This window comes from Pantherophis guttatus, chromosome 5 (genome assembly GCF_059756535.1).
Source record: "Pantherophis guttatus breed Tessera chromosome 5, ASM5975653v1, whole genome shotgun sequence".
Taxonomy (NCBI): Eukaryota; Metazoa; Chordata; class Lepidosauria; order Squamata; family Colubridae; genus Pantherophis; species Pantherophis guttatus.
Window position 1 is genome coordinate 79,439,509 of NC_142067.1, and position 14,364 is coordinate 79,453,872.

The window sequence follows — 14,364 nt, forward strand, 5'->3', positions numbered from 1 at the left end:
GCAAGGCCTCCCTCTCCAGGACCCTCCTCTCTGGCAATGCCTCAGGTGTCTCCCGAAGGAGAAGAGATAGGCCAGGAGCCAGGCATCTCCGAACAGCTACAGTTGGACAGCGACGGAGATGTCTTGGCTGGATCCTCGCCAGCGTCGGAAAGACAAGCGCACACAGCAGAGGAGGCGTGCCAGAGATTAAGCTGAGTCACTGGACCACACCCTACAGGGGATAAAAGGGGTGTGGTGGCCATTCAGGCTTTGTGACGGACAAAACTGAACAGCTAGCAAGTCATACTGTGTCTCTGGAACTTTGTTATCTGCCTTCCTTGGATTTATTATGGACTGGACTTGACAATTCTTTGGCTTTGTGAATTTATTTTGGTTTATCTGACAGAGGAGGAACACCTTCCTCTGTGAGTAAAGTTTTTGGCAAGCAGCTACTGAGTTGCTGCCAATTCTGTTATCGAAGGAAATTGTTGTCTGCAAGTTTATTTTAACTCCTGGCTGACTGTTTGTGTGCATGTGTGAGACGGGGACAAAACAGCAAGTTGACAATATGCTTTTATGGCTGAGGGAATTTAGAACAAATATTTTGATATCTCTTATCAGAGCTGATATTTCTGGTTTAGGTATATGATCTTTGTTGTTGTCTTTGGGGGAGTAAAAATACTGGGCAAGTGTTAAATTCCCATGCCCCTTAGGTGTGGATTGGTTTGCTGGCAACAAAGTATATCCCACTTGTTAATTAGCAGTTTAAAGGGGAAAGATAGAAGTATTTTCCCATGGGATTTCTTCTCATTTCTTAGGGAAGCATTTGGGGGGGGGTGTTTTCTAATAGGGGGGTTCAAAATAAACTCTATAATTGGTACCAGTGGTATTCTCTACACCAGTGGTTCTCAGTCAATGGTCCACAAAGACTTGATGAAATGTTATGATTTAAATATTGAATTAAGTCTTGAGGGTCCGTGGCCACAAAAGCTATTTAAAGGGGATTAATGAAAAAGGATTGAGAACCTCTGCTCTAGTTTACAAGTTAAATTTGTGTGATTGCTTACTTATCACATGTACGCACAACCACTTACCCACTAGTTAACTAGCTGCATTTTAGTCCAGCATATTGCACTAATTTAATGTAGTCTAATGTGCCTATTAAATTTAAGGGAAGTTTCAGCTTCAGCTAATCATGAATGCGATAGCAACTATTTGCCTACGAAGAAAGAAAAGACTATTGGAATAGGGGTCCCTTTGGAGCAGAAGGGACATTTCGAGATGGGGAAAATACTGCTTTTGCCCGTCGCAGCACCGGTAACCGGTAATAGTTTGTGATGATTGTAGGTGAACCTGACTACTACAACCAGCTTGACTAATAAGCGTTTAGTGTCTCGTGAGAATGCAGCCAGGAAGTAATCAGTACAGTTTCCTGAAAAAGGGAAGATCATACAAGCCGCAAGCACCAAAAATGGAGAAAAGGATTCACACGAGGTTGGCGGGATAAGAGGAGTAAAGCACACAGCCACCCTCATCCGCAGAAGAATCACCAAGACAGCCGACGAATTCCCACTTTCTTTTACCCCCTACTTCCGGTTCATTTACTTCCGGGACACTAAGCCCAACCCGTTTGTCTGAGGAGGAGTAGACAGGCGGGCTGGTGGACAGGCTTTTATTTTCAGGCCTCTGCAGCGCGGGGCTTCTGCTCTAGCCCGGCTCGAACCTGGCGGCTTCAAGTTGGACGGAATCCAGGCGCGGGGGCAAACTGAGTGGCCGCTCCGAGAGCGTTTCTGAGACAGCGGCTACAGAAGGAGCAGGAACGGGAGGAGGAGGGCTGGAACGGCGGGGCGAAGTGGAAGGTGAGCGTCTCCGGGTGCCGCCCCCTTCACCGGGCCTCAGCGCTTAGGCTCGCCGCGGAGGAGAAGCGCGCCGGACACGTATCAGGGACACGTATCAATCTTGGGGGCTTTGGAGGTGATGGCTTTGCGCGAAGGTGTCGCGTCCCTTCTACTGTAGGCTTTCGAGTCCTGGTTTCACAATCAAGACGCCCCAGTTCCATGTCCCTTTTCTACGGGGAGAGGGACATCTTATTCTGTGAGGAATTCCATACTAATGAATAGAGTTACGTTTCAATGTGTAACACAAGTAATGTTTTAAATATAGTAATGTGAAAGAGGATTCAAAATATGCCATGGTAACGTTTTTTTAAAAAATCCGTTATGATGTATAATGTTAATTCTTACCAAATTAATGGTCACTTTTTTCTACATCTTAAGAAAGGAACATTTACTTCAGTGATTTAAGTTTTGTATTGTAGAAGAATGCCATGGAAATTGTTTTTTCAAGGAAAAATAGATTAATTAATGGCAATATGTTTCTATAAATGATACAGAATTCAGAGCAAACAAATTCATAGTATGGTTTTTTTAAATCAGGAGTTTGATTTATTTAGTTTTTTTCACTTAAATAACCAGGCTGATTTAGAAAGAAGAGCAAAACCGTATGCCTTTAAGAAAAGTCAATGGACATCTCTCATGATTAATCTTAATTAATACTTAAGAGAAATAGTTAACTGTGTCCAGCCTCTAAGAATGTTACCATTCATTCTCCTATTTCTAATAAGTTGCTATAATGCTGCTGTGAAAAAGTAAGTTCTAAAAATCAGTGGGTTATCTGTGGTGGAAAGCATATTACAGTAGATGTACTTCTAGTTTCATCTGATGGAAGCTTAAATAACATAAAAAGTTACCATAGATAGTTATATAGAAAGGCATAGTTAGGTTTATATGTGATGAGGTTTGATGTTAGCAAACATTTAAATCATATATATTCTCTCTTCAATAGTTTTGTAAATGTGTTTGCATGATATCAACATAAGTGTTAATATCATTCCACAAAGTAAATAACTTAGTATTTTGTAACTTGACATTGGGGTTGTTTCACTTGGGAAAATATATTCATTTCAGAGACAAGACTTGCTTAGCAAAGTTTCTTGTGAGATCAGATAATTATAACTAATTTGGTAGATCTCTCTACCAAGATAACGTCTCTTACTCCAGATATATTTCTGCAAATTCATTTTAATACTGTTGTTAGACTGTGGTTACATACATTTGTTCTTTCCATAATTCAGTTCTTATCCTATGATAGTCACTGTGTTCATTTTCAGCAGATGTATTTTCATGCACTAACAGTGATGTTAAATAAGATTTCCATTTGTGTGATTGTTCCCCAAAAATGCATAACATGATAAATATAACACCCTGTGAAGATTTTTCCTAATATATAATAGTGTAATCCAGAAACACAAAGGCTTCCTTATTAGATAACTTTTGCTTTTTTAAAGCGATAGGATTTAAATTTGTTGATCTCATATGCAGGTGATACAGATGAGACTTTTGGATCAAGATTGGCTTCCCTGGATTCCCAATTATCTGAGAGATAATTGTCAGAGGAATTTCCATAGCATGGAGAAAAAGTGATCTTTGAATCATTCTATGGCTTAGTTTTATTTTTATTTATTAAATATATATGCCACCCATCTCTTTTTTCCAAAGCAACTCTAGATGGCTTACAATGCTATTGTAAATTGTAAATATAGAATCATTAAGAATTAAAAACCAAAAATGTAGAGCACAAACAGTATGGGGGTGGGCTCTTGTCTATCACTCCACCAGCCACCTCCAGCACAGCATGCCCCCATTAGGGTCCCAAGCAATTGGCAGAGCCAGGTTGTAAGGCCCTTCCGGAAAGCTAAAAAGGTGGAGGTGGATTTCAGGTCTGGCAAAATGTTTCAGAGGACAGGAGTCATTGCAGAAAAAACTTCTAGATCCTGCTGGCTGAAATTTCTTGACTGACAAGGTCTGCAGCAGACCCTTTCTACCAGAGTGAGTGGGGTCAGCCAATTCTATTGGAGCAAGATGGTTCCCCAAATAAGCAAACCTGCAACCAATGCAGCTCGCCTAACAGCAGTATTATATGTGCCACCCTAGAGGCCTCCTAAACTGTCTGTACCACTTCATTCTGTATCAATTGTAGCTTCTGAATACTTCATTTTTTAATCACCTATTTTAAAAAAGTAACCAGTAATAGTAAATACTTAAATATACAGTGCTCTTCAATTTTGTTATTGTTTCTAAAAAAGCTAATTGGAGCGTTGTAACGAATTGAACAATTTAAAGCTATAAAAGTATGATCTTAACAAATATCAATTTCTAGCACATTTTTCAAATTAAATATTTCCCAATTTTATTAACAATCTCCCATGTTTTCCCGAAAATATGACCTAGCCTGATTTTTTAGGTGTGTCTAATATAAGCCCTACCCCAAAAATAAGCCCTAGTGAAGGGGGTAGGCATGGCTAGCACAGGAGGCACCCCTTCCCTTCCCCGGTCACCTCATGGCTGCTGAAGCCCTTAACGGCCCGCTGATCCAGCGAAATCTGGGAGTTCTGTCCAGGGCTGTGGAGTCGGGAGATAAATGTTCCGACTCCGACTCCTCAGTTTTTTGTACTTCCGACTCCGACTCCCCGACTCCGACTCCTCTGTATTAATATGCGAATGTATTTTAATGAAGTCATTAATTATAACTTTTTGTGAATTGGGACATTTAAACTTGCTTTTTTTAAAATTCCAATCTAAATTTAGTAGAAGTCGGAGTCGGTGCATTGTTTGCCGACTCCGACTCCAGGTACCCGAAATTTCCTCCGACTCCTCGACTCCGACTCCACAGCACTGGTTCTGTCTCTCTGGGTGCCTGGAGATGTTTCCAGTCACTCTTGCTAGCCCCAGCCCTGCCCACAGCACCAGGCAACCTTGCAGTTGAGGGCCCCTCTGTTCCACAGCTCACCTTGTGGCTATGGAGCAGGCGGCGACCACAGTTTGCGCTTCACCAGGCCTGGAGCTCGAGTGTTGCTTAGGCTGCTGCTACGATGAGTCAGAAAGCCATGTGGCCCATCAGAATTGGCTCCCCGCCCCTGCCTCTACCCAGCTGTTGCTGCTTGAGAAAAGGACAGGCAATTGTGGAAGATTGTGGGAAGTGCATGCTTACAATAGAAGCAAAGTCCAGCCTGTCCCTTTCAAGCAATCAAATGTCTCTGTGTGAGAGAGAATGAGAAAGAGAGAGAATGGAGGAGAGTAACAATTGCAGGCAACACTCTTTGAAAAAAGATTCCTCCCTCTCTCTGTCTCTGTCTCTCTCACTCACACACACATACACATGCACACACTTGATGAGAAATGGCGGAAGGCAACCAGGTAAGGGGACTCCCCCTCCCCCTCCTCCAGCTCGGCACCTGCTCAGGGCGGTGACCCGAGGCACGGCCTCTGCATGGGTGACCCCCACATGGCCAACATGAGAAATGAGCTACCTCACAGCGCCTCCTCTCTGTGCCTCGTCTGCCTCAGAAGCCAGGGACCCTGCAGGCATCCCAGCCACTTAAATGCTGTTCAGATCCCTGGGTTGTTCACAACTTGACTGTCTTGCCACTCGTGGCTGTGCCAGTATGTCAAACCTAGTTCTGCAAGGCTTGTGCCATTGCGCAAGAAAGAAAGATAGACAGACAGACAGACCAGGGTCTCTGCTGCTTCTGCTTTTGGCTGGAAAGCAGAAGGAGTAGAGACCCTGGCTTGTTTCTCTCCCCCAAACTCCGTGCGGGAGCGGCGGCACTGCCATGAGGTTTGTCATACTGGGGCAGCCTCTTGGAGCAGGACCCTGCAAGGCTTCTTGTGGCGTTGCATGCGTGAACAGCAGCACTGCCGCGAGCATCATACCTAGTCACCTTTGGCGCCTGCTTCATTTGCGGCAGCTCTGCAGCCACCTCGCCTTCCGCCTGGCCCAGCCCACCACCAAGACCCGATCAAAAACCTCTGAAAACCTGAGCGCTGCCAGCCTGCCTGGCCCCTTTGCGAGCAGCCACTGGTGGAGCCATGCCGCCTTGCCCGCCGCTATCCCAACCACAGCTGGAATGAGAGTTGCAGCGCCCACCAAGGCCTGAAGAGCACTGGGCTCAGTGTAGCTTAGCCCAGTGCCTGCAGCACCAAGTAGACATGCAGGCCAGCGCTCAGCTGCCCAAAGGCAGCAGCAGGCAAGGTGGCACAGGCAGCATGGCTCCACCCACAACACCAGCAACATGGGGCCTACTGCAGCCGAGAAGTGGCCTAGCAGCAGCTGGGCCAGCAGGCAAACTTCACGAGATTTTTTTTTTGGAAGTTGGAAGATCTGAACTATGGTAATTTGTTTTTACTGTAGTCCCAGAGACTTCTTGCCCTGTACGTGCAGCGGAGAACAGAGCTGGCAAGCAGGTTAGTGAAGCGATGTGGCTGCATCGGAGGGGTGTGTGTGTGTGTGTGTGAGGGACCTCTGTGTGTGTATGTGTGTGTGTGTGTGTGTGTGTGTGTGAGAGAGAGAGAGAGAGAGAGAGAGAGAGAGAGAGAGAGAGAGTGCACATCGCCACCAGCCCTCCGACATTGGATCAGATCCATCTCTCTCTCTCTCTCTCTCTCTCTCTCTCTCTCTCTCTCTCTCTCTCTCTCTCTCTCTCTCTCTCTCTCTCTCTCTCTCTCTCTCTCTCTCTCCATGCTGCTGGTGTAGGCCCCATGCTGCTGGTGTCGTGGGTGGAGTGGTGCTGCTGCCTCGTCTTCTGCCACCTTTGGCTGAGCGCTGGCCTGCATGCCTATTCAGTGCTGTGGGCATCGGGTTTACAGCTATGCTGAGCCCGGCACACTTTGGGCCCTGACGGGCGCTGCAGCTCTCTTATCGGCTCTGCACGGGGCAGTATAGATTGAGAAAAGGAGGACAGGCAGGAGAAAGCCCAACCTGACACAAACGCTGCCTCCAGCTGCCTCTTCATCATGGTGAAACTCCTCTTTGAAAGGACAATATGCAGGTGGGGGGGTGGGAGATTACCATGTTTGCTGAAGACAGTGACCTGAGCGGCACCCGCAAAGCACCTGTATCGTGGATGCTGGGATGGCCTGCTGCAACCCTTTGGGAAACTCGCACAAGGGGCCGCTCGCCCCCCCGCCTCTTACCGGTACATGGGAGAAAAAAAAATAAGACCCTCCCAAGAAAAAGCCCTAGCTGTTTTTCAGGGGTCAAAAGAAAATAAGACACGGTCTTATTTCTGAGTAAACATAGTAGTTTCCATTGCCTAAGAGCAGAGTATGGAGAAGAAAATCATTCAAACCCAACTGATGTAAATCTTTTTAATCTTGTAACAAAATTGTATTATGTTTGCCTTTTTGTCAGTTTTAAAGACGAACTTTACCAACTTAATTTTCATCAGTATTTGTAATAATGCAGGAGTACAAAATAAGTCATTTAAACATTGTTTGGGTATGCAGGAAAATTGTACAAGGCAACTGGTTGAATCCATTTCAGGAAACAACTTTGTTTACAAACTACTGATGTGTTCACCCAACAAATTATATAAAAATTAATTATATAATGGCTTACTTTTACTTGACTACAGTTAACAGAAATAATTTACAAATTATTAAGAGATTTTCATGAACTACTAAAATATATTTTCTTTTTGAACCATAAATATAATGTAAGTAATAACATGATAGGTCAATAGTGGGCTAGATAAATTAAAATTAGATTCAGACAAGATGGAGTTGGTATAGATAAATAGAAATCTGGTTTTGGGAATAAGGTTCAGCCTGTTTTGGATAAATCTTACATCTATGAAAGAACAATTCCGTAATATGGGAGTGTTCTTTGAACGATTCAGCTGTCGCTGGATTCACAGATAACATGGATTTTTATACAATTAAGTGCCAATAGTGACCTTTCTTAGTCAGATTTGGTGACAGTTATCTATACCTTGTTTCTTTCGGAATTTTCTATTGCAACAATATATATGGGATGTCATTGTAAAGCTTCTGGAATCTGCAGTTAATACAAAAGATGATTGCTAAATTGCCAACCAGTGCGAAGTATAAGAATCAATTGGTTGCTTTTCCGAAAGATCTATATTGGTTGCGAATTGCTTATTGGATATAATTTAAGATGTTGGTATCTGCTAATCCGACATGAATTTAGTTGGGAGATCAGAGAGCTCTTGGACAAACAACATAGGCAACAATGCACTTTGGGAAATTGGTAATTTCCTTCATAATATCATGCAGACTTGTCTGGTTCAGTGTTTTTCTTACAGCAGACTTAGGAACACTGACATCAGACAATGCAAGAGTGGCCTACAGATCCTTTCCTATTACTCTTTGGGTTTTTGAAACCTCTTCAAGTATTGTGCATCTTGTTCTCAGGATGTTCTTGTTTTTGTTCATAGAGCTTCTGGCCAATATGCTGATACTGAATTTTTAAGCTATTGATGTATCTGAAGAATTGCAATGGAAGATTAAAAAATAATGTAAGCCTAATTGATTCATTTTAAAACTTACAGTAACATTTCTTATCTAGTCATGGATTGTTCCTGTTGCAAATCTTAGCTGTCAGCCATTGGGAGAATGATACCTTTGTCCGGTTATTGTTGATCAGCTTCCATAGTCTTTGCTAAGTCCCTTACCAAAGACTTTTGAACAAACAACAATCATAGGAAAAGAGAAGAGGTGCTGTTACATATTGGTATTTTGTTAAGCAGCACAAAACAGGGAATAAAAATAAATGGATAAAATTTCCCAGTGAAGCTTTCAAGCAAACATATGAATTTAACTATATCTTTGGCAAAGTTTTCCTCACCTAAAGTAGATAAATTTCTGAATATGTTTGCTAAAAGATCTTATGTTAAAATGTATCAACAATTTTTCTGCAAGATAAAAGTATCTGCATTGGAAATTATACTAGTTTTATTTATTCCTAAAGCTATCCCTATCTATTTCAAATTTTCCATGATTTGAATATGAAGGCTTTGCCTGGTTCTGACTTTATCCACACATATTCAACTTCGAAGGAGCTTTAAGTTTTGCAATGATTTTCTTGGCTGAAATAATGTTGAACATGGGCAGGAATGTTGTTCTATTTCTGAGTTATGTATAGAAACACTTCTCTGGTATTAGACACAGAATACTTTACTGTTTTATTAATAAGCAGAAATCTGAAATGAAAATTTGAAAGATGGATGATACTGGGTAGAAATGTTAAAGCATCAAAAACACAAGAAAATCAAGTGTGCTTCTGTAGTGATGTGCACAAAAGAGATCTATTTAAATGGAAAGCAGTAGTATTCTACCACAATGTAGTAAGCATGGAAGACACATTAGTATATATTTTCTGGTTCCTTCTTTCCCCTAGCCTTTCTTAGTTAAATCCATATATATAAAAACATTTTTTGAATGAACAGTGATACTGCCCATCATTAATAAAGGAGGCAGGTCCATTTTATCCACAGTTTCTCTATAGTTTACAGTATATAGAGCTACTGTATTGTAACAAAATAGCAAAAATTGGTGGCTGAAAGTCTACAAACATTTTGTAATAAACATTTTTGTAAAGTAGATTCCACTTCATTCAGCAATAAAATTACTAAGGTTTCTGAATTGTCTGCTATGGTTTTCTCATTTAGGGCAAAATCTACATTAAGGCATAGTGTATTGTCATTAAATCTTCCAAGGAGTGCTAAAGAAAGCATTCTCTTTTTACAAAATGCAGTAGATGAAAGTACTCCAAATCTAATACAAAAAACAGAGATATGATATTGAGTTGGTATAATTAGAAAAGCAAAAAGTTGATATTTCTCCATGTTTGAATTTGGGAGATTATTTTGACAGCACAGAGTGGGGATTTTGAATATTTATTTTGTATAATGCTAATTCAGAACTTGTTTATCTAGAAGATAATTTCAATATTGCATAATTTTTGCTGCAGTGAATATCATGACAGGTTGTTACAATTAAACAAAGGGTGTGATAATTCAGAAAATAACAGTACATACTGAATATATCTTAATTATGGCATGACTATTAAATTATTTTGCATTTATATTTTAAAGAATAAAACTCTCTGTATCCAGATTTGTTTATGTCAGCTGTGTGTGTGTGAATCTTAACATCTAATTGTTGTACAGTGGTCTGCCATTATGGATAGACTGCAGGATATTGTCAGACCCACCCCAGTCTGATCTTTTAGGGAAGTAAAACTCTCGACTCCATTTGAAATTACTAAGAGATGCTAATTGCAAGAGAGTCAAGTGGAATCTAAAGTTCTTGCATGCCAATACAGAGCTAAAATTCCTGGTTTCCTCAGGCCCTTTCCCTGGGGTCTGTATGAGAGTAGCCAATCCAGCACCGCCATAATGTTATGGAAACTCAGGTATTTGGTGAAATTTCACACACAAAGCAAATGGCCTTGAAGATGCCAGTGCTCCAGCATGAACCAGATTCCAAATGGCTCTGATCTTCCTCAACTGTCAACTCCCCCCTCCCAATTTTCCACCATAAAAGTATACAGCAAATTGCCTATCTGTTTCCCCCCCTTTCCCATTGATGACAGAATGCCAGCAAGGCGCCAAGCGTTAATCTTCTGCTAATTCCTGGTTACTTCACTTTAATGGGAGTGTTATAATTTAGACTTCTGTCCCATTTTCTTTGTGAGCATGTTTTTTCTTCAGAAAATAACTTACCATATTTCTCAGACTATAAGACACACTGGACTATAAGACACACTTTAATTTTTGGGGAGGAAAAAAAGAATTCTGCCTCTGCCTACCAGTGTCAGGATCAGCATGTCCTCACTTCCACTCGGATTTTGATAACGAGTAGCACAAATTTTTTTATCCATTTAAAACAAACCCTATCACTCCACGCATTTAACTGGAGTGGGTGGGGTGGGGGATGATTTTCTTTTCTTTTTTTATAAATTTTTTATTTTAAACACCAACAAACATACAACGTAAATACATATAAAAACATGTACATATACATCAATACAATACACACACGAAGAAAAAAGAAGAAACTATCCTAAGAAGCTGCTATATCGGTGGTTGTTTACTCATTTACCTGTTGTTTCTTTATTTAAAAGTTTGCATTTCTGCTTATTTGTGTCTTAACATAATTGTGCATTTCTAAGCATAGTTTTCTGCAATTTGTACTAACTATTCGTAACTACCATCCTACTGTTTCCCTCATGTGCCACTTTCTGTACTCCCATTTAAGTTTTCCTAACATTTTATTTTACTGGCCCTATCTTTTCCTCCAACCATGAGTACCATCTTTGCCAAACTATATAATAATCGGTATCTTCCTTCTCTTGAAGCTCTTTAGTGAGTCTATCCATTTCTGCACATTCGGTTATTTTTGCAATTATTTTTGCTTCTGTTGGTAGTAGTTCGGATTTCCAATTTTGGGCGTACAGTATGCGTGCTGCTGTCAAAATGTGAATAATAAGGTATTTTATCTCCTTAGCATATTGTGGTGTAGTCATTCCAAATAGAAAAAAATCTGGTTTCATTTCAACTTTTTGTGGTTATTTCTTCAGTCATTCTCTTAATTTCTTGCCAGTAGTGTTGTGCCTTTCTACAAGACCACCAGAGATGGTAATATGACCCCTTTTGCGACTTACATTTCCAACACATTGGTGATGTATTTGGAAACATTTTAGCCAAACGTGCCGGTGGGAGGTGCCATCTGTAGAATATCTTATATAGGTTTTCTTTGTATGGGATCAACATTGTCATCTTATGATTTTCTGTCCATAGCTTATCCCATTTGTCCAGTTCTATGTTATGACCTATATTTCTTGCCTAGCTTATCATATTTTCTTTCATCATTTCCTCCTCTAATTTATACCTCAGTAGATAATTGTAATTTTAGATATCATTTTTTCGTCCGTGCCTTTTAGTATTTTATCTAATTCATTCGGTTCGGTTTGGAATCCATATTGTATCCAGTCTGCTGTGAATCTTGACTCTATTTGGAGGTATGGCCACCAATCAATAACTATACCTTGCATTTCCAGTTCTTGTCTTGTGTATAGTTCCCTTCCCTGCTCAACAATTCTTGATATTTCCTCATCTTTCCTATTTCTATAGTATTTGGGTAGATTAATGCTTCCATAGGGGACAGCCATCTCGGGATTTTACTATAATGTTGCTTTCTGATGTCTTTCCATGTTTTGTATAATGAACCTCTGATTAAGGGCCTCTGGAAATACCTGTGTTTCTTATCTGTGCCATCCCACAGAAAGGCATGCCAACCTCAACTCAAATCAATTCTCAGTCACGGAGGAAACGCTGGTCACATGAGGGATGTGACTTATCCAGTAATCCTAGGACCGAGTCTACCAACTAAAGAAGTCCTGCCTCTTCCTGTATCCAGTTTTTCGACTCGGTCTGGTAGAGGACAGTCGTGTCTGTTTAGCTCACCCTATTAACTCCACGTGGGGAGAGCTTTTTGGCTATTTTCTGCTATTTCTGCTAATTTTGCTCAGTTCTACTTAGTTTTGCTGGTGTTTTTCATCGAAGCAACAAGACTTAATTGAAATCAGCTGGGGAGCGCTAGGAGCGTTCTGGTGGCTGTGAGCAGCCCCGCGGCAGCGCGCACATGCGGAAGCACCGCCGCGCTTAGCAGCAGCAATTTTCTGTCCTTTTGGGGCCATTTGGGAGGTTTCCTTGCCTCCTGCATCTGTTGGAACCTTTGTTGCTGCAAGTTTTTGGCGCAAGGCTTTTCCGCGCCTAATTTTGCCGCGCCTTTAAGCCATTTGGCTAGCGGCTATTTCCAGGCTCCTGTTTGGCCATCCTGACTTCTGGCACCATTCCAGCTTCTCTCCTGGTGCAGTGAGTTACCTGAATCACCAATTATTCCCTGTGGGTGTATATTTAGGGGTTATTTCCCTCTTTTGGCCTTAATTTTCTGAACTGTGAAAGTATTTTTCCTGCTCCAAAATGGCGGATGCTAGGAGCAATAAACCCCAGAATAAAGGGAAAAGGGGCCATACTTCTGATCCTAAGGAAGGATCTTCAGGGGATCCTGTCCCTTCCAAGGCAGCCAGAGTTTCTACTAGGTCCACTCATTCCAAGAGTGCCAATCCTGCTGCATCATCAAGGGAAAAGACCAGGAGGCATAAGACCATGGAAAAGGCCTTTCAGAAGGCTGCATCGGAGGCCTCTAGAGTTTCATCTCCTGCTGTGGGGCCATCTAAATCCTCTGCCCTCCCCACTTCCAATGTGGCTGTTTCCCCTTCTCAAATCCAAATTGAACATGATTTTTCTCCAGATCAGTCTACTCAGGGTGAGAATGTGGCTGCTGATGCTTCTTCTGTATTTCCTGCTGCTAGGCCTCTATCTCCAGCCCCCCCCCCCCAAGGCAAGAACCCCCTGAGGTTCCAGCTCCATCTAGCAATCAAGGGGCTGAGGCTCCTCTGAGTTTAACTCCTGCTTTGGCAGAGTTTATTTCATTATCAATTAGGCAGGGTATTGCTGAAGGCCTGCAGCAAAGGGCCTCATCTGAGGTGTCCAGTTATGTGAGTCAGCAGAGTCGCTCTGTGAGGGCCCAGGCTGTTGCTGATCCTGTGGACTGTGAGGAAAGGGGATTCCCAGGAAAATGCAAGTCAAGGTTCCCTATCTGAAGGAGAAATTGCCCTGGATCAAGATCTCTCGGATGATGAGGGTCTGGAGCCAGACCAGCCTTCCTTCATTGGGCTCTTCAAGCCTCAATTATTCAGATCCTTGTTATATAAAGCTCAAAATGTTACTGGCCTGGGAAGTTCTTCTTCCACTCAAAAGGAGGCTTCTACATCTTCTTCTCAGCATCCTTCTTCATCATTATTATTTCAGGAGCCTTCCATTTGTGCAGAGGTGGTTCCAGCTCCCAAGCTGTTTTCTGATGTGATCCAAAGACAGTGGTCTTCTCCTAGCTCTGGCCCTATTCCTAATGGTCTAGATAAAAGATTTTACAATATGGCTTCTGAATTTGCTAACATCCTTCAAGTTCCCTCTGTAGATGCACCTGTGGTGGCGCTTTCTTCAGCATCTCCTATTACTAGTCCGTCAGAAGAATCTCTGCGTCCTGAAGACAAGAAGTTTGAGCGCTCCTTGGTCAAGGATCACCAGGCCTCAGCTTGGTCCATTCAGACCTCCTCGGCCACTTCCTTTTTTAACAGGGCTTCCATTCTTTGGCTTCGCCAACTGCAGGAACGGCTGCCTTCTTCTGATGTACGATCCCACCAGTTCATCAACAAAATCCTAGCTGCTGTTGAGTTTTCTGCTGATGCCACTCTGAATGCGGCCAGATTTTCAGAGAAGGCTATCGGGGCTTCAGTGACATCACGAAAGCTTCTTTGGCTTCGACAGTGGCAGGCGGATGCCCGGAACAAGTGGAGGCTCGCCTCGGCTCCCTTTTTGAGGAACAAGCTCTTCGGCTCGGCATTGGATCCACTTCTCATTGAGACGAAGGATCATCGCAAGATTCTGCCTTCCTTATCGAG

The 14,364-nt window shown here is 42.2% G+C and overlaps 2 protein-coding genes across 19 annotated transcripts in view; both read left to right on the forward strand.

The window, feature by feature from the left end:
- The first annotated feature begins 1,413 nt into the window (after window positions 1–1,413).
- BCLAF3 (BCLAF1 and THRAP3 family member 3) overlaps window positions 1,414–14,364 on the forward strand; it is a 57,648-nt gene continuing 44,697 nt past the window's right edge. For 8 of the 18 annotated variants that reach the window (XR_009621178.2, XM_034434055.3, XM_034434046.3 and 5 more), the window contains exons 1-2: window positions 1,583–1,838; window positions 8,273–8,353. Coding sequence is in view for 9 of the 18 variants with exons in the window: in XM_034434055.3 (XP_034289946.1) it covers window positions 8,315–8,353 (39 nt within the window). In the remaining 9 variants the exon portion in view is untranslated. Of the gene's footprint in view, window positions 1,839–6,570; window positions 6,834–8,272; window positions 8,354–14,364 lie in introns of those variants that run through there. The other 10 variants (XR_015734504.1, XR_015734505.1, XM_034434063.3 and 7 more) reach the window with 5 other exon arrangements.
- Window positions 12,824–14,325, forward strand: LOC148113476 (uncharacterized). Its single transcript, XM_087895640.1, is given in 3 exon segments — window positions 12,824–13,169; window positions 13,467–14,119; window positions 14,122–14,325. Coding segments are annotated over 3 exon segments (1,203 nt in total).